Here is a 26,853-nt window from a genome sequence, read left to right on the forward strand (position 1 = left end):
GTGCCAGCCTGCAGCCGGGGCGTTGCCCCCATGGAGCGGTGCCAGAGCCAATGGGATTGCTCCCCATGGGTGTAATGGGACCTGCAGAGTCCTGTGCAAGCAGCTACTCCTGTGCCCCCCGGGGCATGGGGCTGAGGATCCGTGCGAAGAGACTTTCCCAAGACCATAGGGTGAGTCCCCAACCACAGATGTCCTGGCTCCCTCTTCTGGGCTTTGCCCACTAGCCTTTCCTGCCCTCCCCTGTCTGGTGGCTTGGCTCCCTGCTGCAGCAGCGGGTGGTGGTGGTGGCCCACCTCAGTGCCTTGCTCTCCTGCAGCCCTGTGATCGTGGAGATCCCGCATTTTGCGTCGGCCGGGCGGCGGGTCCGGGAGCTGGTGGTGCTGCGCAGCGAGAACGGCTCCGTCTGGAAGGAGCATCGCAACCGCTACAGCGAGAGCTACCTGGACCAGGTGCTCAATGGCATGGACGAAGGTGAGCACACGAGGCCGGGCCGGCTGCAGAGGCTCTCCCTGTGGGGCAGGGTGGCCCGGCCTGGCTGAGGTGACCGTCAGAGGGGTGGGCACTGAGCCTGGGCAGGGCTGAGCATGGCAGGGTAGGGAATGGCTGAGCAAGCTGGGGTGTGACCTAGGCAGGTGTGGGGTGTGGCTTGGGTAAGGTGGGTGTGACTGGGGCGTGGCCTGGGCAGGATGGAGCATGGCCAAGGTAAGATAGATAGGGATGGGAGATGGCCCAGGCAGGTGGCTGGGGTGGGGCTAACTGGGGCAGAAGGGGGTGGGTTGGGGTGGGGCGTGGCTGGGCAGGGTGGACAGGGGAGAGGCTGACTGGTGGCCAAAAGGGGTGGGCCAGGCCCGGGCTGGGCAGGGCGGGTAGAGGTGGGGCGTGGGGCTGACAGGTGGCTGAAGGGGATGGATTAGGGTCGGGGTGGGGCTGATGCGATGCTGGCTGGGCCAAGGGGACCCATGGCTGGGCAGGGTGGGTTGGGGTAGGGATGTAAAAGTGTAGTCGATTAACCGAGAAGCGTATCGGTTAATGCTGTAGACGACACACATGCCCCCCCACACTTGCCAGCAGGCTGGCCAGCAGCCCGGCTCCGTCCTGGCTTGCGATGGGTCCAGGACCTGCCCCCGCTGTGGCTCTGCATTTAAAGCGTATCAGGAGCTGGGCGGGCAGGCAGCCCGGCTCAGTTACGGCTTGTGCCGGGTCTGGGAGCTCAGACCCGCCCTAGACGGGCTGCTGCCACCCTGCGCCGCTGCCTGTTTATCAGAGGGAGCAGCGCGGGGCGACAGGCAGCCGGTCCGCAAGGGGAGCTGGGTTTTAAACTGGCTCCCCTCACGGACCAGCTCCCGCCTGGCACCTCGCACTGCGGAGGCAGGGGCTCCTCAGGAGTGAGGCTGGAGCGCACTGGCTGCCGGCCCCGCCCCCAAGGACCATCGGATAGTCGACTAACCGATAAGAATTCCTGAGGTTACTCGACTATTCAATTAGCCCGTATTTAACATCCCTAGGGAGGAGTGGAAGGAGGCTGGGGGTAGGGGTGTGGCAGGGCCGTGCTGGGTGGGGTGGGACCGGGCTATGTGGGTAGGGGAGGGGCGTGGCCAGACAGAGTGGGGCGGGGCCAGACTGGGCGGATAGATAGGGGTAGGACCGGGCGGGGTTAGGCGGGGCCGGGTTGGGTGGGTAGGGGTGGGGCGAGGCCAGACTGGGCGGATAGATAGGGGTAGGACCGGGCGGGGTTAGGCGGGGCCGGGCTGGGTGGGTAGGGGTGGGGCGGGGCCAGACTGGGCGGATAGATAGGGGTAGGACCGGGCGGGGTTAGGCGGGGCCGGGCTGGGTGGGTAGGGGTGGGGCGGGGCCAGACTGGGCGGAGTGGGTAGGGGTGGGGGGCGGGGCCAGACTGGGCGGAGTGGGTAGGGGTGGGGGGCGGGGGGTGGGGTGGGGTGGGGCGGGGCCGGGCTGGGTGGGTAGGGGTGGGGCGGGGCCGGGCTGGGTGGGGTGGGGTGGGGCGGGGCCAGACTGGGTGGATAGATAGGGGTAGGACCGTGCGGGGTTAGGCGGGGCCGGGCTGGGTGGGTAGGGGTGGGGCGGGGCCGGGCTGGGTGGATAGATGGGGTAGGACCGGGCGGGGTTAGGTGGGGCCGGGCTGGGTGGGGTGGGGTGGGTGGGGCGGGGCTGAGCAGGGTGGGATGGGGCAGGTCGAAGCCAGACGAGGCGGGGCAGGGCCAGGCATGGCTGTGTCCTGCTGTCTCACAATGGGCTGCGCTTGCAGAGCTGGAGAGCCTGGAGGAGCTAGAGAAGAAGAGGATTTGCCGCATCATCAGCACCGATTTCCCCCGCTACTTCGTGGTCATGTCCCGCGTCTGCCAGGACTGCGACCTGATTGGCCCAGAGGGGGGGTGTCTGAAGAGCTCCCTAGTGCCCATGGTGCAGGCCACCTTCCCGGAGACGGCTGTCACCAAGAGAGTCAAGCTGGCTCTGCAGGTACCGGTCCTCCCTGGGCCAGGGACAGACAGAGGATGGGTAGGCTCCAGGCATCGCTGCCCCAGGCCAACAGAGACAGGGACCAGTCCCAGGTGTCAATGCCCCGGGGCCGACACGGACGAAGGGACAGAGTCTGAGGGTATGTCTACACTACAGAGCTTTTTTTGGAAAAACAACCATTTTTCCAAAATAACTTCAATTACGTCCACCCTGCAGTTGTGTTCTTCTGCAAGAAAATTGAGAGAACTGAGGGGGTTTCCGACACTGGTAATCCTCATTTTACTAGGAAGAACCCTTTTTCCAAAAGAGCGTGTTTGGAAACAGGCGTGTGTGGCCGGGGAAGAGGGAGTTCTTTCAACAGAAGAGGAAAGAGGAGAAAGCACAGGTGTCCTGGTAGCCACCCCGTCCACAGGAATCACAGCTGAAATGCGAGAGAGCGTCTGGTCGGTGTGGACACTCTCTTTTGGAAGATCTCTTCCGGAAAAGCTTCTTCCGAAAGAAGCCTGCAGTCTAGACATAGATTGTCTCTGCCCCGGGGCTGACAGACAGACAGACAGACAGAGGCTGGGCAGGCTGGGTGGGTGCCAGGTGTCACTGCCCCGGGGCTGACAGACAGACAGACAGACAGAGGCTGGGCAGGCTGGGTGGGTGCCAGGTGTCACTGCCCCGGGGCTGACAGACAGACAGACAGACAGAGGCTGGGCAGGCTGGGTGGGTGCCAGGTGTCACTGCCCCGGGGCTGACAGACAGACAGACAGACAGAGGCTGGGCAGGCTGGGTGGGTGCCAGGTGTCACTGCCCCGGGGCTGACAGACAGACAGACAGACAGAGGCTGGGCAGGCTGGGTGGGTGCCAGGTGTCACTGCCCCGGGGCTGACAGACAGACAGACAGACAGAGGCTGGGCAGGCTGGGTGGGTGCCAGGTGTCACTGCCCCGGGGCTGACAGACAGACAGACAGACAGAGGCTGGGCAGGCTGGGTGGGTGCCAGGTGTCACTGCCCCGGGGCTGACAGACAGACAGACAGACAGAGGCTGGGCAGGCTGGGTGGGTGCCAGGTGTCACTGCCCCGGGGCTGACAGACAGACAGACAGACAGAGGCTGGGCAGGCTGGGTGGGTGCCAGGTGTCACTGCCCCGGGGCTGACAGACAGACAGACAGACAGAGGCTGGGCAGGCTGGGTGGGTGCCAGGTGTCACTGCCCCGGGGCTGACAGACAGACAGACAGACAGAGGCTGGGCAGGCTGGGTGGGTGCCAGGTGTCACTGCCCCGGGGCTGACAGACAGACAGACAGACAGAGGCTGGGCAGGCTGGGTGGGTGCCAGGTGTCACTGCCCCGGGGCTGACAGACAGACAGACAGACAGAGGCTGGGCAGGCTGGGTGGGTGCCAGGTGTCACTGCCCCGGGGCTGACAGACAGACAGACAGACAGAGGCTGGGCAGGCTGGGTGGGTGCCAGGTGTCACTGCCCCGGGGCTGACAGACAGACAGACAGACAGAGGCTGGGCAGGCTGGGTGGGTGCCAGGTGTCACTGCCCCGGGGCTGACAGACAGACAGACAGACAGAGGCTGGGCAGGCTGGGTGGGTGCCAGGTGTCACTGCCCCGGGGCTGACAGACAGACAGACAGACAGAGGCTGGGCAGGCTGGGTGGGTGCCAGATGTCACTGCCCCGGAGCTGACAGACAGACAGACAGAGGCTGGGCAGGCTGGGTGGGTGCCAGGTGTCACTGCCCCGGGGCTGACAGACAGACAGACAGACAGAGGCTGGGCAGGCTGGGTGGGTGCCAGGTGTCACTGCCCCGGGGCTGACAGACAGACAGACAGACAGAGGCTGGGCAGGCTGGGTGGGTGCCAGGTGTCACTGCCCCGGGGCTGACAGACAGACAGACAGACAGAGGCTGGGCAGGCTGGGTGGGTGCCAGGTGTCACTGCCCCGGGGCTGACAGACAGACAGACAGACAGAGGCTGGGCAGGCTGGGTGGGTGCCAGGTGTCACTGCCCCGGAGCTGACAGACAGACAGACAGAGGCTGGGCAGGCTGGGTGGGTGCCAGGTGTCACTGCCCCGGGGCTGACAGACAGACAGACAGACAGAGGCTGGGCAGGCTGGGTGGGTGCCAGATGTCACTGCCCCGGAGCTGACAGACAGACAGACAGAGGCTGGGCAGGCTGGGTGGGTGCCAGGTGTCACTGCCCCGGGGCTGACAGACAGACAGACAGACAGAGGCTGGGCAGGCTGGGTGGGTGCCAGGTGTCACTGCCCCGGGGCTGACAGACAGACAGACAGACAGAGGCTGGGCAGGCTGGGTGGGTGCCAGGTGTCACTGCCCCGGGGCTGACAGACAGACAGACAGACAGAGGCTGGGCAGGCTGGGTGGGTGCCAGGTGTCACTGCCCCGGGGCTGACAGACAGACAGACAGACAGAGGCTGGGCAGGCTGGGTGGGTGCCAGGTGTCACTGCCCCGGGGCTGACAGACAGACAGACAGACAGAGGCTGGGCAGGCTGGGTGGGTGCCAGGTGTCACTGCCCCGGGGCTGACAGACAGACAGACAGACAGAGGCTGGGCAGGCTGGGTGGGTGCCAGATGTCACTGCCCCGGAGCTGACAGACAGACAGACAGAGGCTGGGCAGGCTGGGTGGGTGCCAGGTGTCACTGCCCCGGGGCTGACAGACAGACAGACAGACAGAGGCTGGGCAGGCTGGGTGGGTGCCAGGTGTCACTGCCCCGGGGCTGACAGACAGACAGACAGACAGAGGCTGGGCAGGCTGGGTGGGTGCCAGGTGTCACTGCCCCGGGGCTGACAGACAGACAGACAGACAGAGGCTGGGCAGGCTGGGTGGGTGCCAGGTGTCACTGCCCCGGGGCTGACAGACAGACAGACAGACAGAGGCTGGGCAGGCTGGGTGGGTGCCAGGTGTCACTGCCCCGGAGCTGACAGACAGACAGACAGAGGCTGGGCAGGCTGGGTGGGTGCCAGGTGTCACTGCCCCGGGGCTGACAGACAGACAGACAGACAGAGGCTGGGCAGGCTGGGTGGGTGCCAGATGTCACTGCCCCGGAGCTGACAGACAGACAGACAGAGGCTGGGCAGGCTGGGTGGGTGCCAGGTGTCACTGCCCCGGGGCTGACAGACAGACAGACAGACAGAGGCTGGGCAGGCTGGGTGGGTGCCAGGTGTCACTGCCCCGGGGCTGACAGACAGACAGACAGACAGAGGCTGGGCAGGCTGGGTGGGTGCCAGGTGTCACTGCCCCGGGGCTGACAGACAGACAGACAGACAGAGGCTGGGCAGGCTGGGTGGGTGCCAGGTGTCACTGCCCCGGGGCTGACAGACAGACAGACAGACAGAGGCTGGGCAGGCTGGGTGGGTGCCAGGTGTCACTGCCCCGGGGCTGACAGACAGACAGACAGACAGAGGCTGGGCAGGCTGGGTGGGTGCCAGGTGTCACTGCCCCGGGGCTGACAGACAGACAGACAGACAGAGGCTGGGCAGGCTGGGTGGGTGCCAGGTGTCACTGCCCCGGGGCTGACAGACAGACAGACAGACAGAGGCTGGGCAGGCTGGGTGGGTGCCAGGTGTCACTGCCCCGGGGCTGACAGACAGACAGACAGACAGAGGCTGGGCAGGCTGGGTGGGTGCCAGGTGTCACTGCCCCGGGGCTGACAGACAGACAGACAGAGGCTGGGCAGGCCCTGGGCGTTGCTGCCGGGGGAGATGGGCAGAGGATGAGGCCGGCGCTGCCATGGCCGCGTGCTGGGCAGCCGTAGTCCATCACCTCCCGGAGCTGCCTCATGGCGCTGCCTCCCCCCGCAGGCGCAGCCAGTGCCCGACGAGCTGGTGACGAAGCTGCTCGGGAACCAGGCCACCTTCAGCCCCATTGTCACCGTGGAGCCGCGGCGCAGGAAGTTCCACCGGCCCATCGGCCTCCGCATCCCCCTCCCGCCCTCCTGGAAGGACAGTCCCCGGGACAACGGGGAGGGGGACACCACCAGCCTGCGCTTGCTCTGCAGCGTTATCGGTGAGAGCGCCTGCCCTGCTAGGGGCCCCTGCCTGCCCCACACGGGCTCCTCCCCCCCCCCCGGGGAACCCCTGCCTGCCCCACACGGGCTCCTCCGCCCCCCCCCGGGGACCCCTGCCTGCCCCACACGGGCTCCTCCGCCCCCCCCCGGGGACCCCTGCCTGCCCCACACGGGCTCCTCCCCCCCCCGGGACCCCTGCCTGCCCCACACGGGCTCCTCCCCCCCCCGGGGACCCCTGCCTGCACCACACGGGCTCCTCCCCCCCTCCCCGGGGACCCCTGCCTGCACCACACGGGCTCCTCCCCCCCCCGGGGACCCCTGCCTGCCCCACACGGGCTCCTCCCCCCCCGGGGACCCCTGCCTGCCCCACACGGGCTCCCCCCACCCAAAGATCCCTGCCTGCCCCACACGGGCTCCTCCCCCCCCCCGGGGACCCCTGCCTGCACCACACGGGCTCCTCCCCCCCTCCCCGGGGACCCCTGCCTGCCCCACACGGGCTCCTCCCCCCCCCGGGGACCCCTGCCTGCCCCACACGGGCTCCTCCCCCCCCGGGGACCCCTGCCTGCCCCACACGGGCTCCCCCCCCCCCGGGGACCCCTGCCTGCTCCGCACGGGCTCCTCCCCCCCCCCGGGGACCCCTGCCTGCTCCGCACGGGCTCCTCCCCCCCCCCCGGGGACCCCTGCCTGCTCCGCACGGGCTCCTCCCCCCCCGGGGACCCCTGCCTGCACCACACGGGCTCCTCCCCCCCCAGGGACCCCTGCCTGCTCCACACGGGCTCCCCCACCCAAAGATCCCTGCCTGCACCACACGGGCTCCTCTCCCCCCAAAGATCCCTGCCTGCTCCACACGGGCTCCTCTCCCCCCAAAGATCCCTGCCTGCTCCACACGGGCTCCTCTCCCCCCAAAGATCCCTGCCTGCTCCGCACGGGCTCCCCCTCCCAAAGATCCCTGCCTGCTCCGCACGGGCTCCTCTCCCCAAAGATCCCTGCCTGCTCCGCACGGGCTCCCCCCCCCCAAAGATCCCTGCCTGCTCCACACGGGCTCCCCCCCCCAAAGATCCCTGCCTGCTCCGCACGGGCTCCCCCCCCAAAGATCCCTGCCTGCTCCGCACGGGCTCCCCCCCCCAAAGATCCCTGCCTGCTCCGCACGGGCTCCCCCTCCCAAAGATCCCTGCCTGCTCCGCACGGGCTCCTCTCCCCCCAAAGATCCCTGCCTGCTCTGCATGGGCTCCTCTCCCCCCAAAGATCCCTGCCTGCTCCACACGGGCTCCCCCACCCAAAGATCCCTGCCTGCTCCGCACGGGCTCCCCCCCCCAAAGATCCCTGCCTGCTCTGCATGGGCTCCCCCTCCCCAAAGATCCCTGCCTGCTCCGCACGGGCTCCCCCTCCCCAAAGATCCCTGCCTGCTCCGCACGGGCTCCCCCCCCCCAAAGATCCCTGCCTGCTCTGCATGGGCTCCCCTCCCCAAAGATCCCTGCCTGCTCCGCACGGGCTCCCCCTCCCCAAAGATCCCTGCCTGCTCCGCACGGGCTCCCCCCCCCCAAAGATCCCTGCCTGCTCCACACGGGCTCCTCTCCCCAAAGATCCCTGCCTGCTCCACACGGGCTCCTCTCCCCAAAGATCCCTGCCTGCTCCACACGGGCTCCCCCCCCAAAGATCCCTGCCTGCTCTGCATGGGCTCCTCTCCCCCCAAAGATCCCTGCCTGCTCCACACGGGCTCCCCCTCCCAAAGATCCCTGCCTGCTCCGCACGGGCTCCCCCCCCCAAAGATCCCTGCCTGCTCCGCACGGGCTCCTCTCCCCCCAAAGATTCCTGCCTGCTCCACACGGGCTCCTCCACCCAAAGATCCCTGCCTGCTCCACACGGGCTCCCCCTCCCAAAGATCCCTGCCTGCTCCACACGGGCTCCCCCTCCCAAAGATCCCTGCCTGCTCCGCACGGGCTCCCCCCCCCAAAGATCCCTGCCTGCTCCGCACGGGCTCCTCTCCCCCCAAAGATCCCTGCCTGCTCCGCACGGGCTCCCCCCCCCCAAAGATCCCTGCCTGCTCCGCACGGGCTCCTCTCCCCAAAGATCCCTGCCTGCTCCACACGGGCTCCTCTCCCCAAAGATCCCTGCCTGCTCCACACGGGCTCCCCCCCCAAAGATCCCTGCCTGCTCTGCATGGGCTCCTCTCCCCCCAAAGATCCCTGCCTGCTCCACACGGGCTCCCCCTCCCAAAGATCCCTGCCTGCTCCGCACGGGCTCCCCCCCCCAAAGATCCCTGCCTGCTCCGCACGGGCTCCTCTCCCCCCAAAGATTCCTGCCTGCTCCACACGGGCTCCTCCACCCAAAGATCCCTGCCTGCTCCACACGGGCTCCCCCTCCCAAAGATCCCTGCCTGCTCCACACGGGCTCCCCCTCCCAAAGATCCCTGCCTGCTCCGCACGGGCTCCCCCCCCAAAGATCCCTGCCTGCTCCGCACGGGCTCCTCTCCCCAAAGATCCCTGCCTGCTCCGCACGGGCTCCTCTCCCCAAAGATCCCTGCCTGCTCCGCACGGGCTCCCCCCCCAAAGATCCCTGCCTGCTCCACACGGGCTCCCCCCCCCAAAGATCCCTGCCTGCTCCGCACGGGCTCCCCCCCCCAAAGATTCCTGCCTGCTCCACACGGGCTCCCCCCCCCAAAGATCCCTGCCTGCTCCACACGGGCTCCCCCTCCCAAAGATTCCTGCCTGCTCCGCACGGGCTCCCCCTCCCAAAGATCCCTGCCTGCTCCACACGGGCTCCCCCCCCAAAGATCCCTGCCTGCTCCGCACGGGCTCCCCCCCCAAAGATCCCTGCCTGCTCCGCACGGGCTCCCCCCCCCCAAAGATCCCTGCCTGCTCCGCACGGGCTCCTCTCCCCCCAAAGATCCCTGCCTGCTCCACACGGGCTCCCCCACCCAAAGATCCCTGCCTGCTCCACACGGGCTCCCCCTCCCAAAGATCCCTGCCTGCTCCACACGGGCTCCTCTCCCCCCAAAGATCCCTGCCTGCTCCACACGGGCTCCCCCCCCAAAGATCCCTGCCTGCTCCACACGGGCTCCCCCCCCAAAGATCCCTGCCTGCTCCGCACGGGCTCCCCCCCCAAAGATCCCTGCCTGCTCCGCACGGGCTCCCCCCCCAAAGATCCCTGCCTGCTCCGCACGGGCTCCCCCTCCCAAAGATCCCTGCCTGCTCCACCCCCCCCCCCAAAGATCCCTGCCTGCTCCACACGGGCTCCCCCCCCAAAGATCCCTGCCTGCTCCACACGGGCTCCCCCCCCAAAGATCCCTGCCTGCTCCGCACGGGCTCCCCCCCCAAAGATCCCTGCCTGCTCCGCACGGGCTCCCCCCCCCAAAGATCCCTGCCTGCTCCACACGGGCTCCCCCTCCCAAAGATCCCTGCCTGCTCCGCACGGGCTCCCCCCCCAAAGATCCCTGCCTGCTCCGCACGGGCTCCCCCCCCCAAAGATCCCTGCCTGCTCCACACGGGCTCCCCCTCCCAAAGATCCCTGCCTGCTCCACACGGGCTCCTCTCCCCCCAAAGATCCCTGCCTGCTCCACACGGGCTCCCCCCCCAAAGATCCCTGCCTGCTCCGCACGGGCTCCCCCCCCCCAAAGATCCCTGCCTGCTCCGCACGGGCTCCCCCCCCAAAGATCCCTGCCTGCTCCGCACGGGCTCCTCCCCCCCCAAAGATCCCTGCCTGCTCCGCACGGGCTCCCCCCCCCCCCAAAGATCCCTGCCTGCTCCACACGGGCTCCCCCCCCCAAAGATCCCTGCCTGCTCCGCACGGGCTCCTCTCCCCCCAAAGATCCCTGCCTGCTCCGCACGGGCTCCCCCCCAAAGATCCCTGCCTGCTCCACACGGGCTCCCCCCCCCAAAGATCCCTGCCTGCTCCGCACGGGCTCCCCCACCCAAAGATCCCTGCCTGCTCCGCACGGGCTCCTCCCCCCCCAAAGATCCCTGCCTGCTCCACACGGGCTCCCCCACCCAAAGATCCCTGCCTGCTCCACACGGGCTCCCCCCCCAAAGATCCCTGCCTGCTCCGCACGGGCTCCTCCCCCCCCAAAGATCCCTGCCTGCTCCACACGGGCTCCTCTCCCCCCAAAGATCCCTGCCTGCTCCGCACGGGCTCCTCCCCCCCCAAAGATCCCTGCCTGCTCCGCACGGGCTCCTCTCCCCCCAAAGATCCCTGCCTGCTCCACACGGGCTCCTCCCCCCCCAAAGATCCCTGCCTGCTCCACACGGGCTCCTCCCCCCCCAAAGATCCCTGCCTGCTCCACACGGGCTCCTCTCCCCCCAAAGATCCCTGCCTGCTCCGCACGGGCTCCCCCCCCAAAGATCCCTGCCTGCTCCGCACGGGCTCCTCCCCCCCCAAAGATCCCTGCCTGCTCCACACGGGCTCCCCCCCCCAAAGATCCCTGCCTGCTCCACACGGGCTCCCCCACCCAAAGATCCCTGCCTGCTCCGCACGGGCTCCCCCCCCCCAAAGATCCCTGCCTGCTCCGCACGGGCTCCTCCCCCAAAGATCCCTGCCTACTCCACACGGGCTCCCCTCCCAAAGATCCCTGCCTGCCCCACACGGGCTCCTCCCCCCCCGGTGACTCCTGCCTGCTCCGCACGGGCTCCTCCCCCCCCGGGGGCTCCACGGGCAGGGCCTGTGGGTTGGGCCTGCGTCAGCCCCTTGTGTCTCGTTTCAGGGGGCACAGCCCAGGCCCAGTGGGAGGACATCACAGGGACTACGAAGCTGGTCTACGCCCATGAGTGTGCCAGCTTCACCACCAACGTGTCTGCCCGGTGAGCGGCGGGTGCCCGGTGCCTCGTGTGGCCTGGGGCTGGGTGGCAGGGTGGGGCCCAGGCCAAGGGGAGCCAGAGGAGGCTGTGGCAAGGCCGGGACCCGGGGCCCTGGCTGTGTGAAGGGAAAAGGCTCCATGATTCCCAGGCTGCAAATCCAGGACCTCTGGTGCTCTCAGCCCCTGGGCCACCAAGGATGGTGTCTCGAGGCGGATTCCCACGAGCCTCGGGCACTGTGTCCTCGCACGCGTGTGCAATCACGCGTGTGCAAACGCGGTCTCCTGCGTATACAGCAATGCCCAGCAGGGGGCCCCCGGCCACAGGCAGGGCCCCAGAGCCACGCACACTCGGGCTGGGGTTGGGTTTCCCCATTTTCCTCCTGACGCCCCCTCATGCCCCGTGTGATGCCTGGCCCGGAAATCTGTTCTCTGAGGGGGAGCAGGAGGGTAGTGGGGCAGCCCGTGGGGCTGGGGCTGGGCTGTGGTGACCGCGTGGGGCCGTGCCCTGCAGGTTCTGGCTGGCAGATTGCCCGCGCACGGCCGAGGCTGTCCACTTCGCCAGCCTGCTGTACCAGGAGCTGACGGCCGTGCCCTACATGGCCAAGTTCGTGGTGTTTGCCAAGATGAGCAGCACGCGGGAGGGGCGGCTGCGCTGCTACTGCATGACCGACGACAAGGTGGACAAGACGCTGGAGCAGCACGAGAACTTCCACGAGGTGGCCCGCAGCCGGGACATCGAGGTAGCGCCCTCCCCCAGGGCCACGGGTCCCACGCCCACTCCCACGCGCACAGCCAGGCCTGCATTGCCGGGCACCGGGGCTGGCCCTGACTCAGGCATAGCGCCCTCCCCCAGGGCCACGGGTCCCACGCCCACGCGCACAGCCAGGCCTGCAGTGCCGGGCGCCGGGGCTGGCCCTGACTCAGCCGTAGCGCCCTCCCGGGGGCCACGGGTCCCACTCCCACGCGCACAGCCAGGCCTGCAGTGCCGGGCGCCGGGGCTGGCCCTGACTCAGGCATAGCGCCCTCCCCCAGGGCCACGGGTCCCACTCCCACACGCACAGCCAGGCCTGCAGTGCCGGGCGCCGGGGCTGGCCCTGACTCAGGCATAGCGCCCTCCCCCAGGGCCACGGGTCCCACGCCCACGCGCACAGCCAGGCCTGCATTGCCGGGCGCCGGGGCTGGCCCTGACTCAGGCATAGCGCCCTCCCCCGGGGCCACGGGTCCCACGCCCACGCGCACAGCCAGGCCTGCATTGCCGGGCGCCGGGGCTGGCCCTGACTCAGGCATAGCGCCCTCCCCGGGGCCACGGGTCCCACGCCCACGCGCACAGCCAGGCCTGCATTGCCGGGCGCCGGGGCTGGCCCTGACTCAGGCATAGCGCCCTCCCCCGGGGCCACGGGTCCCACGCCCACGCGCACAGCCAGGCCTGCAGTGCCGGGCGCCGGGGCTGGCCCTGACTCAGGCATAGCGCCCTCCCCGGGGCCACGGGTCCCACGCCCACGCGCACAGCCAGGCCTGCATTGCCGGGCGCCGGGGCTGGCCCTGACTCAGGCATAGCGCCCTCCCCGGGGCCACGGGTCCCACGCCCACGCGCACAGCCAGGCCTGCATTGCCGGGCGCCGGGGCTGGCCCTGACTCAGGCATAGCGCCCTCCCCCGGGGCCACGGGTCCCACGCCCACGCGCACAGCCAGGCCTGCAGTGCCGGGCGCCGGGGCTGGCCCTGACTCAGGCATAGCGCCCTCCCCGGGGCCACGGGTCCCACGCCCACGCGCACAGCCAGGCCTGCATTGCCGGGCGCCGGGGCTGGCCCTGACTCAGGCATAGCGCCCTCCCCGGGGCCACGGGTCCCACGCCCACGCGCACAGCCAGGCCTGCATTGCCGGGCGCCGGGGCTGGCCCTGACTCAGGCATAGCGCCCTCCCCGGGGCCACGGGTCCCACTCCCCACGCGCACAGCCAGGCCTGCAGTGCCGGGCGCCGGGGCTGGCCCTGACTCAGGCATAGCGCCCTCCCCCGGGGCCACGGGTCCCACTCCCACGCGCACAGCCAGGCCTGCAGTGCCAGGCACCGGGGCTGGCCCTGACTCAGCCGTAGCGCCCTCCCCCGGGGCCACGGGTCCCACTCCCACGCGCACAGCCAGGCCTGCAGTGCCGGGTGCCGGGGCTGGCCCTGACTCAGCCGTAGCGCCCTCCCCCGGGGCCACGGGTCCCACTCCCACGCGCACAGCCAGGCCTGCAGTGCCGGGCGCCGGGGCTGGCCCTGACTCAGGCATAGCGCCCTCCCCCAGGGCCACGTGTCCCACTCCCACGCGCACAGCCAGGCCTGCAGTGCCGGGCGCCGGGGCTGGCCCTGACTCAGCCGTAGCGCCCTCTCCCGGGGCCACGGGTCCCACTCCCCACACACAGCCAGGCCTGCAGTGCCGGGTGCCGGGGCTGGCCCTGACTCAGCCGTAGCGCCCTCCCGGGGGCCACGGGTCCCACTCCCCACACACAGCCAGGCCTGCAGTGCCAGGCACCGGGGCTGGCCCTGACTCAGGCATAGCTTCCTCCCCCGGGGCCACGGGTCCCACTCCCACGCGCACAGCCAGGCCTGCAGTGCCGGGCGCCGGGGCTGGCCCTGACTCAGGCATAGCGCCCTCCCCCGGGGCCACGGGTCCCACTCCCACGCGTACAGCCAGGCCTGCAGTGCCGGGCACCGGGGCTGGCCCTGACTCAGGCATAGCGCCCCTCCCCCAGGGCCACGGGTCCCACTCCCCACACACACAGCCAGGCCTGCAGTGCCGGGCGCCGGGGCTGGCCCTGACTCAGGCATAGCGCCCTCCCCCAGGGCCACGGGTCCCACTCCCACGCGCACAGCCAGGCCTGCAGTGCCGGGCGCCGGGGCTGGCCCTGACTCAGGCATAGCGCCCTCCCCCGGGGCCACGGGTCCCACGCCCACGCGCACAGCCAGGCCTGCAGTGCCGGGCACCGGGGCTGGCCCTGACTCAGGCATAGCGCCCTCCCCGGGGCCACGGGTCCCACGCCCACGCGCACAGCCAGGCCTGCATTGCCGGGCGCCGGGGCTGGCCCTGACTCAGGCATAGCGCCCTCCCCGGGGCCACGGGTCCCACTCCCACGCGCACAGCCAGGCCTGCATTGCCGGGCGCCGGGGCTGGCCCTGACTCAGGCATAGCGCCCTCCCCGGGGCCACGGGTCCCACTCCCACGCGCACAGCCAGGCCTGCAGTGCCGGGCGCCGGGGCTGGCCCTGACTCAGGCATAGCGCCCTCCCCGGGGCCACGGGTCCCACTCCCCACGCGCACAGCCAGGCCTGCAGTGCCGGGCGCCGGGGCTGGCCCTGACTCAGGCACAGCGCCCTCCCCCAGGGCCACGGGTCCCACTCCCACGCGCACAGCCAGGCCTGCAGTGCCGGGCACCGGGGCTGGCCCTGACTCAGCCGTAGCGCCCTCCCCCGGGGCCACGGGTCCCACTCCCACGCGCACAGCCAGGCCTGCAGTGCCGGGTGCCGGGGCTGGCCCTGACTCAGGCATAGCGCCCTCCCCCGGAGCCACGGGTCCCACTCCCCACACACAGCCAGGCCTGCAGTGCTGGGCACCGGGGCTGGCCCTGACTCAGGCATAGCGCCCTCCCCGGGGCCACGGGTCCCCCGCCCACGCGCACAGCCAGGCCTGCAGTGCCGGGCGCCGGGGCTGGCCCTGACTCAGGCATAGCGCCCTCCCCGGGGCCACGGGTCCCACTCCCACGCGCACAGCCAGGCCTGCAGTGCCGGGCGCCGGGGCTGGCCCTGACTCAGGCATAGCGCCCTCCCCCGGGGCCACGGGTCCCACTCCCCACGCGCACAGCCAGGCCTGCAGTGCCGGGCGCCGGGGCTGGCCCTGACTCAGGCATAGCGCCCTCCCCCGGGGCCACGGGTCCCACTCCCACGCGCACAGCCAGGCCTGCAGTGCCGGGCGCCGGGGCTGGCCCTGACTCAGGCATAGCGCCCTCCCCCGGGGCCACGGGTCCCACTCCCACGCGCACAGCCAGGCCTGCAGTGCCGGGCACCGGGGCTGGCCCTGACTCAGGCACAGCGCCCTCCCCCAGGGCCACGGGTCCCACTCCCACGCGCACAGCCAGGCCTGCAGTGCCGGGCACCGGGGCTGGCCCTGACTCAGCCGTAGCGCCCTCTCCCGGGGCCACGGGTCCCACTCCCACGCGCACAGCCAGGCCTGCAGTGCCGGGTGCCGGGGCTGGCCCTGACTCAGGCATAGCACCCTCCCCCGGGGCCACGGGTCCCACTCCCCACACACAGCCAGGCCTGCAGTGCTGGGCACCGGGGCTGGCCCTGACTCAGGCATAGCGCCCTCCCCCAGGGCCACGGGTCCCACTCCCACGCGCACAGCCAGGCCTGCAGTGCCGGGCGCCGGGGCTGGCCCTGACTCAGGCATAGCGCCCTCCCCCAGGGCCACGGGTCCCACTCCCACGCGCACAGCCAGGCCTGCAGTGCCGGGTGCCGGGGCTGGCCCTGACTCAGCCGTAGCGCGGGGGCCTGACCCAGCCCTGCTGCCCCAGGTGCTGGAGGGGATGCCCCTGCACGTGGAGCTCTCGGGGAATCTGGCGCCTGTCAAGAAGGCCACGCAGCAGCGCAGCTTCCACTTCCAGGCCTTCCAGGAGAACCGGCTGGCGGTCCCCGTCAAGGTAACAGCCCCGGGGGGAGGGGGCCGGGGGGGGGGGCTGGGCACGGCCCGTCTCCGCTCCCTGCTGCCCTCCTGTCTTGTGGTGTCCAGGTGCGGGACAGCAGCCGGGAGGCAGGCGGCTCGCTCTCCTTCCTGCGCAAGGCCATGAAGTACGAGGACCTGCAGCACGTCCTGTGCCACCTGAACATCGCCATGCCGCCGTGCACCAAGGTCCGTGCGCCGGGTGGCGGCCAGGTCCCTGCTGAACACGCCCACCAGCCCTGGGCAGCAGCGTGCCCGCCCCACCCCGGCCCTTTCACGCCAGCGTGGCACTCGGGGGAGGCGCCTCGTGTTCCTGGCAGTGCCACTGGGGCCGGCGTGCTGAGCTCCTGCCCTCGCCCCTGGGACGGCACTGAGCGCGTGGCCAGAGCCCGCTCGCTCCAGGACAGGCTTTGGGGCAGGGCTGGCACACCCAGCCCTTCCGGCGCGGCCGCGGGACGGGCAGGGCCTGGTGGTTCTCTGCTGACTGGCCAAAGGGGCAGGGCGTTTGCCAAGCGAGTCAGCTACCGGGGGGTCCAACCCGGGGGCAGGTCTCCCTGGGCCCTGCCCAGCCCCACCAGGGAGCTCCCAGGCTGAGGAGCGCTTGGCCCACGGCAGCTTCTCCTCCAGGGGACCGGCAGCGAGGAGCGAAGGAGGACGCTGACACCGCTGGCGCTGCGCGAGAGATACAGCACCCTCGCTGAGAGCCCGCTGGGTACGCAGCCCCCCTGGGCCGGCCATGGCCTGGCCCGTCCACCTCCCGGTGTGCTGGGACGCTGCCTGTCCGCCCCTCGGCCTGCCCGGCCGCGCCCGGCCACCCCCAGCCCGATGCAACCCCACCCGGCCACCCCCCGTCTGTCCCAACCTGCCCTTCCACCCCCCGTCTGTCCCAACCTGCCCTTCCACCCCCCAGCCCGATCCAACCCCACCCGGCCACCCCCCGTCTGTCCCAACCTGCCCTTCCACCCCCCGTCTGTCCCAACCTGCCCTTCCACCCCCCAGCCCGATCCAACCCCACCCGGCCACCCCCCGTCTGTCCCAACCTGCCCTTCCACCCCCCGTCTGTCCCAACCTGCCCTTCCACCCCCCAGCCTGATCCAACCCCACCCGGCCACCCCCCGTCTGTCCCAACCCTGCCCTTCCACCCCCCAGCCTGATCCAACCCCACCCGGCCACCCCCCGTCTGTCCCAACCTGCCCTTCCACCCCCCAGCCCGATCCAACCCCACCCGGCCACCCCCCGTCTGTCCCAACCTGCCCTTCCACCCCCCGTCTGTCCCAACCTGCCCTTCCACCCCCCCTCCCCAACCCCACCCGGCCACCCCCCGTCTGTCCCAACCTGCCCTTCCACCCCCCGTCTGTCCCAACCTGCCCTTCCACCCCCCAGCCCGATCCAACCCCGCCCATCCACCCCCCGTCTGTCCCAACCCTGCCCTTCCACCCCCAGCCCGATCCAACCCCACCCGGCCACCCCCCGTCTGTCCCAACCTGCCCTTCCACCCCCCGTCTGTCCCAACCTGCCCTTCCACCCCCCAGCCCGATCCAACCCCACCCGGCCACCCCCCGTCTGTCCCAACCCTGCCCCCCCCAGCCTGTCCCCCCACCCCCCCCCCCGTCTGTCCCAACCTGCCCTTCCACCCCCCAGCCCGATCCAACCCCACCCGGCCACCCCCCGTCTGTCCCAACCTGCCCTTCCACCCCCCAGCCCGATCCAACCCCACCCGGCCACCCCCCGTCTGTCCCAACCTGCCCTTCCACCCCCCAGCCCGATCCAACCCCACCCGGCCACCCCCCGTCTGTCCCAACCTGCCCTTCCACCCCCCGTCTGTCCCAACCTGCCCTTCCACCCCCCAGCCCGATCCAACCCCACCCGGCCACCCCCCGTCTGTCCCAACCTGCCCTTCCACCCCCCGTCTGTCCCAACCCCGCCCTCCCCACCCCCACCCCCAGCCCGATCCAACCCCGCCCGTCCACCCCCCGTCTGTCCCAACCTGCCCTTCCACCCCCCAGCCCGATCCAACCCCACCCGGCCACCCCCCCCCGTCTGTCCCAACCCCGCCCGTCCACCCCCCGTCTGTCCCAACCTGCCCTTCCACCCCCCGTCTGTCCCAACCTGCCCTTCCACCCCCCGTCTGTCCCAACCTGCCCTTCCCCACTCCCCACCCCCCAGCCCGATCCAACCCCACCCGGCCACCCCCCTCCACCCCCCGTCTGTCCCAACCTGCCCTTCCACCCCCCAGCCCGATCCAACCCCACCCGGCCACCCCCCGTCTGTCCCAACCCCGCCCGTCCACCCCCCATCTGTCCCAACCTGCCCTTCCACCCCCCAGCCCGATCCAACCCCACCCGGCCACCCCCCGTCTGTCCCAACCCCGCCCGTCCACCCCCCATCTGTCCCAACCCTGCCTGTCCACCCCCCAGCCCGATCCAACCCCGCCTATCCACTCCTCAGCCTGCCAGGCCCTGCCCGTCCACTCCCCGTCTGTCCCAACCCCACCCGGCCACCCCCCGTCTGTCCCAACCCCGCCCGTCCACCCCCCCATCTGTCCCAACCTGCCCTTCCACCCCCCAGCCCGATCCAACCCCGCCCGTCCACCCCCTGTCTGTCCCAACCTGCCCTTCCACCCCCCAGCCCGATCCAACCCCACCCGGCCACCCCCCGTCTGTCCCAACCCCGCCTGTCCACCCCCCTGTCTGTCCCAACCTGCCCTTCCACCCCCCAGCCCGATCCAACCCCGCCCGTCCACCCCCCGTCTGTCCCAACCTGCCCTTCCACCCCCCAGCCCGATCCAACCCCACCCGGCCACCCCCCGTCTGTCCCAACCCCGCCCGTCCACCCCCCGTCTGTCCCAACCTGCCCTTCCACCCCCCCCGATCCAACCCCGCCCGTCCACCCCCCCCCATCTGTCCCAACCTGCCCTTCCACCCCCCAGCCCGATCCAACCCCGGCCGTCCACACCCCGTCTGTCCCAACCCCGCCCATCCACCCCCCGTCTGTCCCAACCTGCCCTTCCACCCCCCAGCCCGATCCAACCTCGCCCGTCCACCCCCCGTCTGTCCCAACCTGCCCTTCCACCCCCCAGCCCGATCCAACCCCACCCGGCCACCCCCCGTCTGTCCCAACCCCGCCCGTCCACCCCCCCATCTGTCCCAACCTGCCCTTCCACCCCCCAGCCCGATCCAACCCCGCCCGTCCACCCCCCATCTGTCCCAACCCTGCCTGTCCACCCCCCAGCCCGATCCAACCCCGCCTATCCACTCCTCAGCCTGCCAGGCCCTGCCCGTCCACTCCCTATCCTGATCAAAGCCCACCTGTCTACCCCCCGTCTGCCCCAATCCTGCCTGTCCACTCTTAAGCCTGCCAGGCCCTGACCATCCTGGTCCATCCCATCCCTGCCAATCCCCTGGCCTGGCCTGGCCAGCCCTGTCTGTCCATCTCCCAGCTAGCCCACCCCCCAGCCTGGCTCCCTGGCCCACCCTGCCTCTACACCCCCTGACCCATCCCAGCCCTGCCTGTCCATGGCCCGGCCAACCCAACTCTCTGTCTGCCCGGCCTGGCTCCCCGGCTCATCCTGCTGCTCCACCTGCCTACTCAGCTCCCCAGCCTGTCCTGCCTGTCCCCCCCAGCCCAGCCCTCAGGCCCATCCACCCACGGCTCGGACCCCACCCGCCCTGCGTATCCATGCCTAGCCTGGCTCCAGAGCCCACTGGTGCATGGGGAGAGCCACGAGAGAGGGGCTGGGCCCGGTGGCTTGGCTGCCCCGCCCTTCCTGGGCTCTGGCTGGTTCCCTGCCTCTGCCGGGGAGTGTGACGGGCTCCTCTCCCCCAGGCTCTCTGAGCGGCGCCGAGAAGGCTGACGTGAAGATGGTTGTTATCTCGGAGCACCTGGGCCTCAGCTGGGCTGGTGAGTCTGTTCCGCGGGGCACAGGGCCTGCTCTCGGCTGCTCGGAGAGGAGGTTTTGCTCGTGCTGTGCCCAGTGCCATGCAGGGAGGGATGCCGTGAGCCCAGCTCACGCAGAGGGTTCGGTGGCTGGGCTGGCGGCAGCTGTGGGTTCGTGCTGGGACTGGTCTGGAGGCTGAGCCGTCCCAGCCGCCTGCTTCTGTGTGACTCCAGCGTCAGCACACAGGGGTCTGCCCTAGGAGCAGTGGGAGCAGCCTGCTCTGTCTGCCTGACGGTGGGGCTGGGAAAGAGCACAGTCCCAGCCAGGGTACATACCCTGCCCATGAGCACGTCTATGAACCGTCCCACCGCACATCTCCCCCTGCTGGTGCACCAGCCCCTTGCACGTCCCTGCATGCCGGTGCACCGCCCTCGCACACATACCTGTGCACGACCTCCAGTGAACCACCACCTCGTGTTCCCGTGCACACTGGTGCTTTGCCTCCTCACACAGATGTGTGCATACGCTGCCACATGCTCACATCCCGGGCATGGATGTACGCCTCTGTGCACTGCCTTCTTCCACACATGCAGGCCCACCGCCCAGCACCCCCATCTCTGGGCCAGCCAGGACAGGATTTTGCCCTGAGCGACGTTTGTATGTTTTCGTGCGCCCTGAAGCAGAGCAGCAAGGCCTGTGGCAGGGACAGGCCTGACACTGCTGGTCGGGTCGCAGCCAGGAGGCTCAGGAACTGGCTTTCCAGCTTCTTCCTCCTCAGAGCAGGATGCGACCCTGCTGCAGGCGGCCGGGCCAAGCCCAGTGGGGCCAGTTTCACATCCCCCACACACCCCACCCACTTCCCTCGAGGGGATGTCAGCAAGTTCTGGGGGCTCGTGGGTGGAGACATGGGCAGGGCTGGACCCGGGGCACCCCAGGGCTATTCGCCTAGAAGAGCCTCAAGCAGAGGCAGCTGCGCTCGCAGTGCTGGCAGTGGGGGGCTGCCCTCTGCCCTCTTTGCTGCACAGCAGGCGGGGGTGATGCTGTAACAAGGGCACTGCTGAGAGCTCAAATCAAGGCAAGTTGCTCAGGGACAGGGGGTCCTTCACGGTCAGGCACAAGCCAGTCCCAGTGCACGTCCGTTCGCCCCACTGGCTAACATGAAGGCACCTGAGCAATTCCTTCGGATGCCCCAGCTCTCCTGTGCCACCGCCCATCCCCTCCGTGTAAGGTGGGAGGTTGTGAAAACTAATCTAGGCTCTTTCAGTTCCAAGGATCAGCCGCGTTCCCAGGTCAATTTCCATCTCAGGTCTTATCCAAAAATCGTGAGAGTGAGAGCATTAGAATTAGAATTATGAAAGGAATCCGATACATACAACAGTTGCCAAGTTCTTGGTTCAGGCTTGAAGCAGGAATGGGAGAAACGGCTGGCGTAAGTTGAGTTTCTGGAGACCGTCTGCAGCGTGGCTGGGTCACTCAGTCCTTTGTTGAAAGCGCCAGTTTGTAGCCAAGGTGGAAGCAGGATTGAAGACAAAATGGAGGGTTTCCGCAGCCTTCTACATCCTCTGCCACCTGGCAGGAATCCCACTGTCCTCGCTGTGGAAAAGCACAGCCACAAGACAGTGTTCAGAGCAGGGATGTGCAAGCGGAACCCTGCCCGTGGTTAACCGATGAGCCTGGTCTGAAAGCTGGCTCCCCGTACACAGTGGCTCCGGGAGCTGACTACCCCCCTGCGTGGAAGCGCTGAGATTGTGTCTACACTACAGAGTTTTTGCGGAAAAACTTCAATTATGTCCACACTGCAATTGTGTTCTTCCGCAAGAAAACCAAGAGCAGAGGGGTTGTTCCGACATTGGGGAACCTCTTTCTCTGAGGAAGAAGCCTTTTTGCGAGAGCTCTTTCAGAAAAAGGTGCGTGTGGACGGGGAAGAGGGAGTTCTTTTGGAAGAAGAGGAAAAGCACAGGTGCCCTGGTGGCCACTCCGCCCTTAGTAATCACAGCTGAAATGCGAAAGAGTGCCCATTCAGCGGGGACGCCTTCTTTTGGAAAAGCAGATGTCCTTTTCAATGTGCTTTGGCAGTGTGGATGCTCTCTTTTGGAAGAAGATTTTTTTGGAAGATCTCTTCTGGAAAAGCTTCTTCCGAAAGAAGCCTGCAATCTAGACATAGCCTGAGCGGGGTGGGCAGGTACCAGGCTGGCCAAACGCTTCCCTGCTGCTACGCTGAAATCCAGGCCCATAGCCGTAGCGCACTGTGGGCTGTTCATAGACCCCTGGCCTGGCACAGGATGTTTGCGTAGTGATCTGTGTGTTCCCCTTTCCATCCCAGAACACCACCGCTGCCTCACACAGGCTGTGTTTCCTACAGAGCTGGCCCGGGAGCTGCAGTTTGGGGTGGACGATATCAACCGGATCCGGGTGGAGAACCCCAATTCCCTGCTGGAGCAGAGCGTGGCCATGCTCAACCTGTGGGTCAGCCGGGAGGGCAAGAATGCCAAGAGTGAGTCTTTGGCACCTTCTGCCGGGGCGGGGCCCAGCCTGCGCCCCAGGGGTTCCACAGGCTCACCATGCTGCCAGCCCGGGTCTCCAGCAGGCGTGTTGGTGGGGGGCTGGGCCAGGGGTGGCTAAGCAGGCCAGGGTGGGGTGGCTGAGCCAGGGTGCTGGGCCAGAGGTGGGGCGGCACGGTGACCCAGGGCGCCTGGCTGGCGAAGGCGGGCTGAGCCAGGGGAATGGCGTGGTGGGGTGGGTGCTGGGCCAAGCCGGAGGCAGCTAGGCAGGGCAGACCAGGGAAGTGAGGGGTGGGACCATCATGTCCTCTCCAGCCTCTCCTTCAAAAGAGGCTTCATGTCAGAGCAGTGGAGCCAGGCCGCCTCCGTGCTTAACCTGCGGCAGACCTGCAGTGCTCCCTCGCACACGCCACGCCACGCCAGGTTGGACATGCCCAGCTGGGCTGCCCTGCCCTGGCCTCCCGCGTGTGGCTGTCCTGTGCGGGGTCCTGCTTGGGCCAACGGGCACCGTGGACTCGTGCCCGCGGCTGGCTGTGCCGGGTCGCAGGGCTGCATGCGTCCCCGTGGCGCCTTTCGTGATACCCCCTGCTCCCCATGGCAGTGGAGAATCTGTACGCGGCCCTGAGGAGCATCGACCGCGGCGAGATTGTCCGCATGATGGAGGGTGCCGGCCGGCCGAGCCACGGCCCAAAGGGCGAGCAGCATTGCGCCGACAAGGACTACTCCCTCTCGCCCTCCCAGATGAATGGTGAGTCGCTGGAACTGCTGGGGACCCGGTGGCCTGCGGGCAAGCCGGAGCCGTGAGTCCCTGGGCAGCGTGGGCAGGACAGTGCTCTGGGTGGGCAGGAGCCAGGCAGACAGAGCAACCCTGCCAGGGTTTGCGCTGCCTGGGCGGCCGGCAGACTGGCTAACTGGGCAGGAACGGTCTCACGCCGAGGGCCAGGCCTGCCGGTGTCGAACCGTTCCCAGCCTGGCGGAGAGCAGCGGAGGCGAAGCGGCAGAGTGAGCTGTCCAAAGAGGCCCGTCCGAGGTGCGTGCCACTGTGGCTCTCTGGTTGCCACGCTGCAGGCCCACCGTGGCCCACGGGGATGTCTGCACACCAGTGGGGGGTGGCTGTCAATGCTCCCTCTCGTTTTTTCCATCCATGTGTGGCATAAATGTTGTGTGCACAGAGGCATGTGTAGATGTGCATCACCAGTACAGAGCCACGTGAATCTCTGCAGGGCAGCCGCACACGCGCTCAGCTTACCGGGGACACTGGTGGCTGTGCCCGTCTTAGCACTGCTGGAGCTCATGCTCGGAGGGATGTGTAGCCAGCCACGGGGAGCTAAGTGCCCAAGGCTAGGCCCAGCCGGGCTAGAGGAACGTCCTGGAGGCAGCTAGCCCCTCCTGTCGCCTGCGCTACAGCCACGCTCCAGTCCCTGAAATGGAGTGCCCCTAGGTCTGCCACGCTAGGAACCCCTGAGCTCCAGGGTGGACGTACCCGCCCTGCCGGGGCCCGTCAGCCACCAGACCGCACAGCCCTGCAGGCTCAGCCGGGTTGCAGCGTGGTGCTAGTCATGCCTCTGAGCTCAGAGGCGGAGTGGACGTGCCCTGCCGACCCCACCCAGCTGGCAGAGCTCTACCCTCGGCTGCCAGTCAGGCTCGCACGACTGCTCCTGTGGCCTGACGTGACCCTGGGAGGGGGCCCGAGTCACAGCTAGGAGAACACCCCACTGGGTCCTGGGGCATGGTCGGGCACTGCAGTCTGTGTAGTGTCCAGGGTCCCCCTGGGCCAGGCAGGGGGTGAGGCCAGGGGCCTGGGCGGTGGCAGCAGGGTCCCCTGGGCGGCTGTGCCCGTGAGCTGGGTGCCAGGGGCCTGGGCGGTGGCAGCAGGGTCCCCAGGGCGGCTGTGCCCGTGAGCTGGGTGCCAGGGGCCTGGGCGGTGGCAGCAGGGTCCCCTGGGCGGCTGTGCCTGTGAGCTGGGTGCCAGGGGCCTGGGCGGTGGCAGCAGGGTCCCCAGGGTGGCTGTGCCTGTGAGCTGGGTGCCAGGGGCCTGGGCGGTGGCAACAGGGTCCCCATGGCGGCTGTGCCCGTGAGCTGGGTGCCAGGGGCCTGGGCGGTGGCAGCAGGGTCCCCATGGCGGCTGTGCCTGTGAGCTGGGTGCCAGGGGCCTGGGCGGTGGCAGCAGGGTCCCCAGGGCGGCTGTGCCCATGAGCTGGGTGCCAGGGGCCTGGGCGGTGCAGCAGGGTCCCCAGGGCGGCTGTGCCCGTGAGCTGGGTGCCAGGGGCCTGGGCGGTGCAGCAGGGTCCCCAGGGCGGCTGTGCCCGTGAGCTGGGTGCCAGGGGCCTGGGCGGTGCAGCAGGGTCCCCAGGGCGGCTGTGCCCGTGAGCTGGGTGCCAGGGTCCCCAGGGCGGCTGTGCCTGTGAGCTGGGTGCCAGGGGCCTGGGCGGTGCAGCAGGGTCCCCAGGGCGGCTGTGCCCGTGAGCTGGGTGCCAGGGGCCTGGGCGGTGCAGCAGGGTCCCCTGGGCGGCTGTGCCCGTGAGCTGGGTACCAGGGGCCTGGGCGGTGGCAGCAGGGTCCCCAGGGCGGCTGTGCCCGTGAGCTGGGTACCAGGGGCCTGGGCGGTGGCAGCAGGGTCCCCTGGGCGGCTGTGCCCGTGAGCTAGGTACCAGGGGCCTGGGCGGTGGCAGCAGGGTCCCCAGGGCGGCTGTGCCCGTGAGCTGGGTGCCAGGGGCCCGGGCGGTGGCAGCAGGGTCCCCTGGGCGGCTGTGCCCGTGAGCTGGGTGCCAGGGGCCTGGGCGGTGGCAGCAGGGTCCCCTGGGCGGCTGTGCCCGTGAGCTGGGTGCCAGGGGCCTGGGCGGTGCAGCAGGGTCTCCTGGGCGGCTGTGCCCGTGAGCTGGGTGCCAGGGTCCCCTGGGCGGCTGTGCCCGTGAGCTGGGTGCCAGGGTCCCCTGGGCGGCTGTGCCCGTGAGCTGGGTGCCAGGGTCCCCAGGGCGGCTGTGCCCGTGAGCCGTGCATGCTGAATGCTCCCCCTTTGTTCTGTCTTCTCTCATTCATGCCACCGAGTGCTGCCGGGTGCAGGCTGCTCCTGTGCTGGTCGCACCCGTCACCCTTCTCCTCTGACCTCATCCCGACCTCTTGTTCTCGCCTCTGCACTGCCTGTCTGCACTGTCTCTGCCTCAGCCACGCCTAGGAGAGCTCCAGCGAGAGCGCGGCCCCGGGCACTGCCCGCTCCATGACTGGGTGTGTCCGCTTGGCCCTGCAGGAGCCTGCCCCGAGTGCCAGGGAGTAACGCCGGCCGCCCGCAAGGAGCCCCCCGGGGCTGCTGGGCCGTGCCAAGCCTGGCCTGGCTCGCCCGGTGCCCACTCCACGGTGATGCCCGTGCCCAGCACTGAGCCTGGAGCCCTGCCGGATACAAACAACGCCGCTGGGCGCAGGCGGATACAGGCGGAGCTGGAGTCGGGCCTCCCGCGGGGTGTTGCTGTCACCCTGCCGCCGGCTGTCGCGGAATTCCCCTGAAGAGCCCCCAGGGTGTGTGCGGGCAGCAGAACCACAGGGGCCCTGCAGGCTGAGGGTGCAGGGGCCATGTTCTCTGGGCTGGGTGGCTCTGGGGAGCTGAGAGGTGGGGATGGGGCAGTCCCGGTGCTGGAGCTGTTGTGGACCGGCCAGTCCCCTGGGTTGGGCCCTGCTGCAGGGGAAGGGTGGCTCTGTGCTGCAGCCACGTGGCCGGGGCCCTGGCTCCAGGGAGAGTTGGGTGCAGACAGGTTGAGAGAGGGCCCAGAGCTCCGGGGGAGGGGTGCCTAGTAATGGGACCGGTCATCCAGGCTGCCCCACGCACTCATCCACTAGATGCCAGGCCCTGGCAGTGCTCGCAGCAGCAGGGACCTGGGTGGGAGACGTGCGCCCCAGTGCACCCCACTGCCCAGCCACATCTCCCACCTGGGGCTCAGCAAGGGCTGCTGCTGGGGCATTATGTCCCTGTGCACCCAGCTCCCCCATGTGCAGCTGCTGCTGGTACTGCCTCCACCCTCCGCGCTGCACCGCCCCGTAGGGCAGGAGGGTCAGAACTGGGGTAGGGAGCCCAGGGTGGGCTAGCAGGGGTTGGGGGCACTGGCAGGGTTGTGGGGGGCAGCTGGCTCAGCACCAGGCTCTGGAGGAGTAAAACATAAGCAGGTGCCCCCAATCCTCCCGGGAAGCCGGCTGGAGGCAGCTCCCCCTGCCGTGGGGTCCTGTCCCATTCTACGGGGAGCTAACACTTATCCAACTCATGGGACCCTCCCTGGTGCAGGTGCTGCCCAAGGCACCCACCTGCCCTCACTGCCGGGTGCCCAGGTTTCCTCAGGTGGCCTGTGCTCCCCTCTCAGACCCTCCTGCTGGGGCACCCAGAGCTGCTAGGGGAGCAGCATAGGGTCTGGGGAGGGTGCTCTCCTGCCCCTAAAAGGGCTCCCCTGAACCACTGCACCCTGGAGGGCCCCATGTTGGGCCTGTAACATAACAGTTTGTGGGGG

At 69.4% G+C, this 26,853-nt stretch overlaps 1 protein-coding gene across 4 annotated transcripts in view; it reads left to right on the forward strand.

Moving 5' to 3' along the window:
* Positions 1-26,853, forward strand: part of ANK1 (ankyrin 1) — a 130,774-nt gene that overhangs the window by 91,685 nt on the left and 12,236 nt on the right. For all 4 annotated transcript variants that reach the window (XM_089773830.1, XM_089773829.1, XM_089773828.1 and 1 more), the window contains 11 exons: positions 317-471; positions 2,267-2,478; positions 6,296-6,500; positions 11,198-11,294; positions 11,802-12,030; positions 15,840-15,965; positions 16,055-16,174; positions 16,613-16,697; positions 19,811-19,885; positions 22,225-22,356; positions 22,965-23,111. In XM_089773830.1, the coding sequence (XP_089629956.1) occupies positions 317-471; positions 2,267-2,478; positions 6,296-6,500; positions 11,198-11,294; positions 11,802-12,030; positions 15,840-15,965; positions 16,055-16,174; positions 16,613-16,697; positions 19,811-19,885; positions 22,225-22,356; positions 22,965-23,111 (1,583 nt within the window). The remainder of the gene's footprint in view (positions 1-316; positions 472-2,266; positions 2,479-6,295; positions 6,501-11,197; positions 11,295-11,801; positions 12,031-15,839; positions 15,966-16,054; positions 16,175-16,612; positions 16,698-19,810; positions 19,886-22,224; positions 22,357-22,964; positions 23,112-26,853) is intronic.

Source organism: Pelodiscus sinensis, chromosome 28, assembly GCF_052426305.1.
Source record: "Pelodiscus sinensis isolate ZL-2025 chromosome 28, ASM5242630v1, whole genome shotgun sequence".
In the NCBI taxonomy this organism is placed as follows: domain Eukaryota; kingdom Metazoa; phylum Chordata; order Testudines; family Trionychidae; genus Pelodiscus; species Pelodiscus sinensis.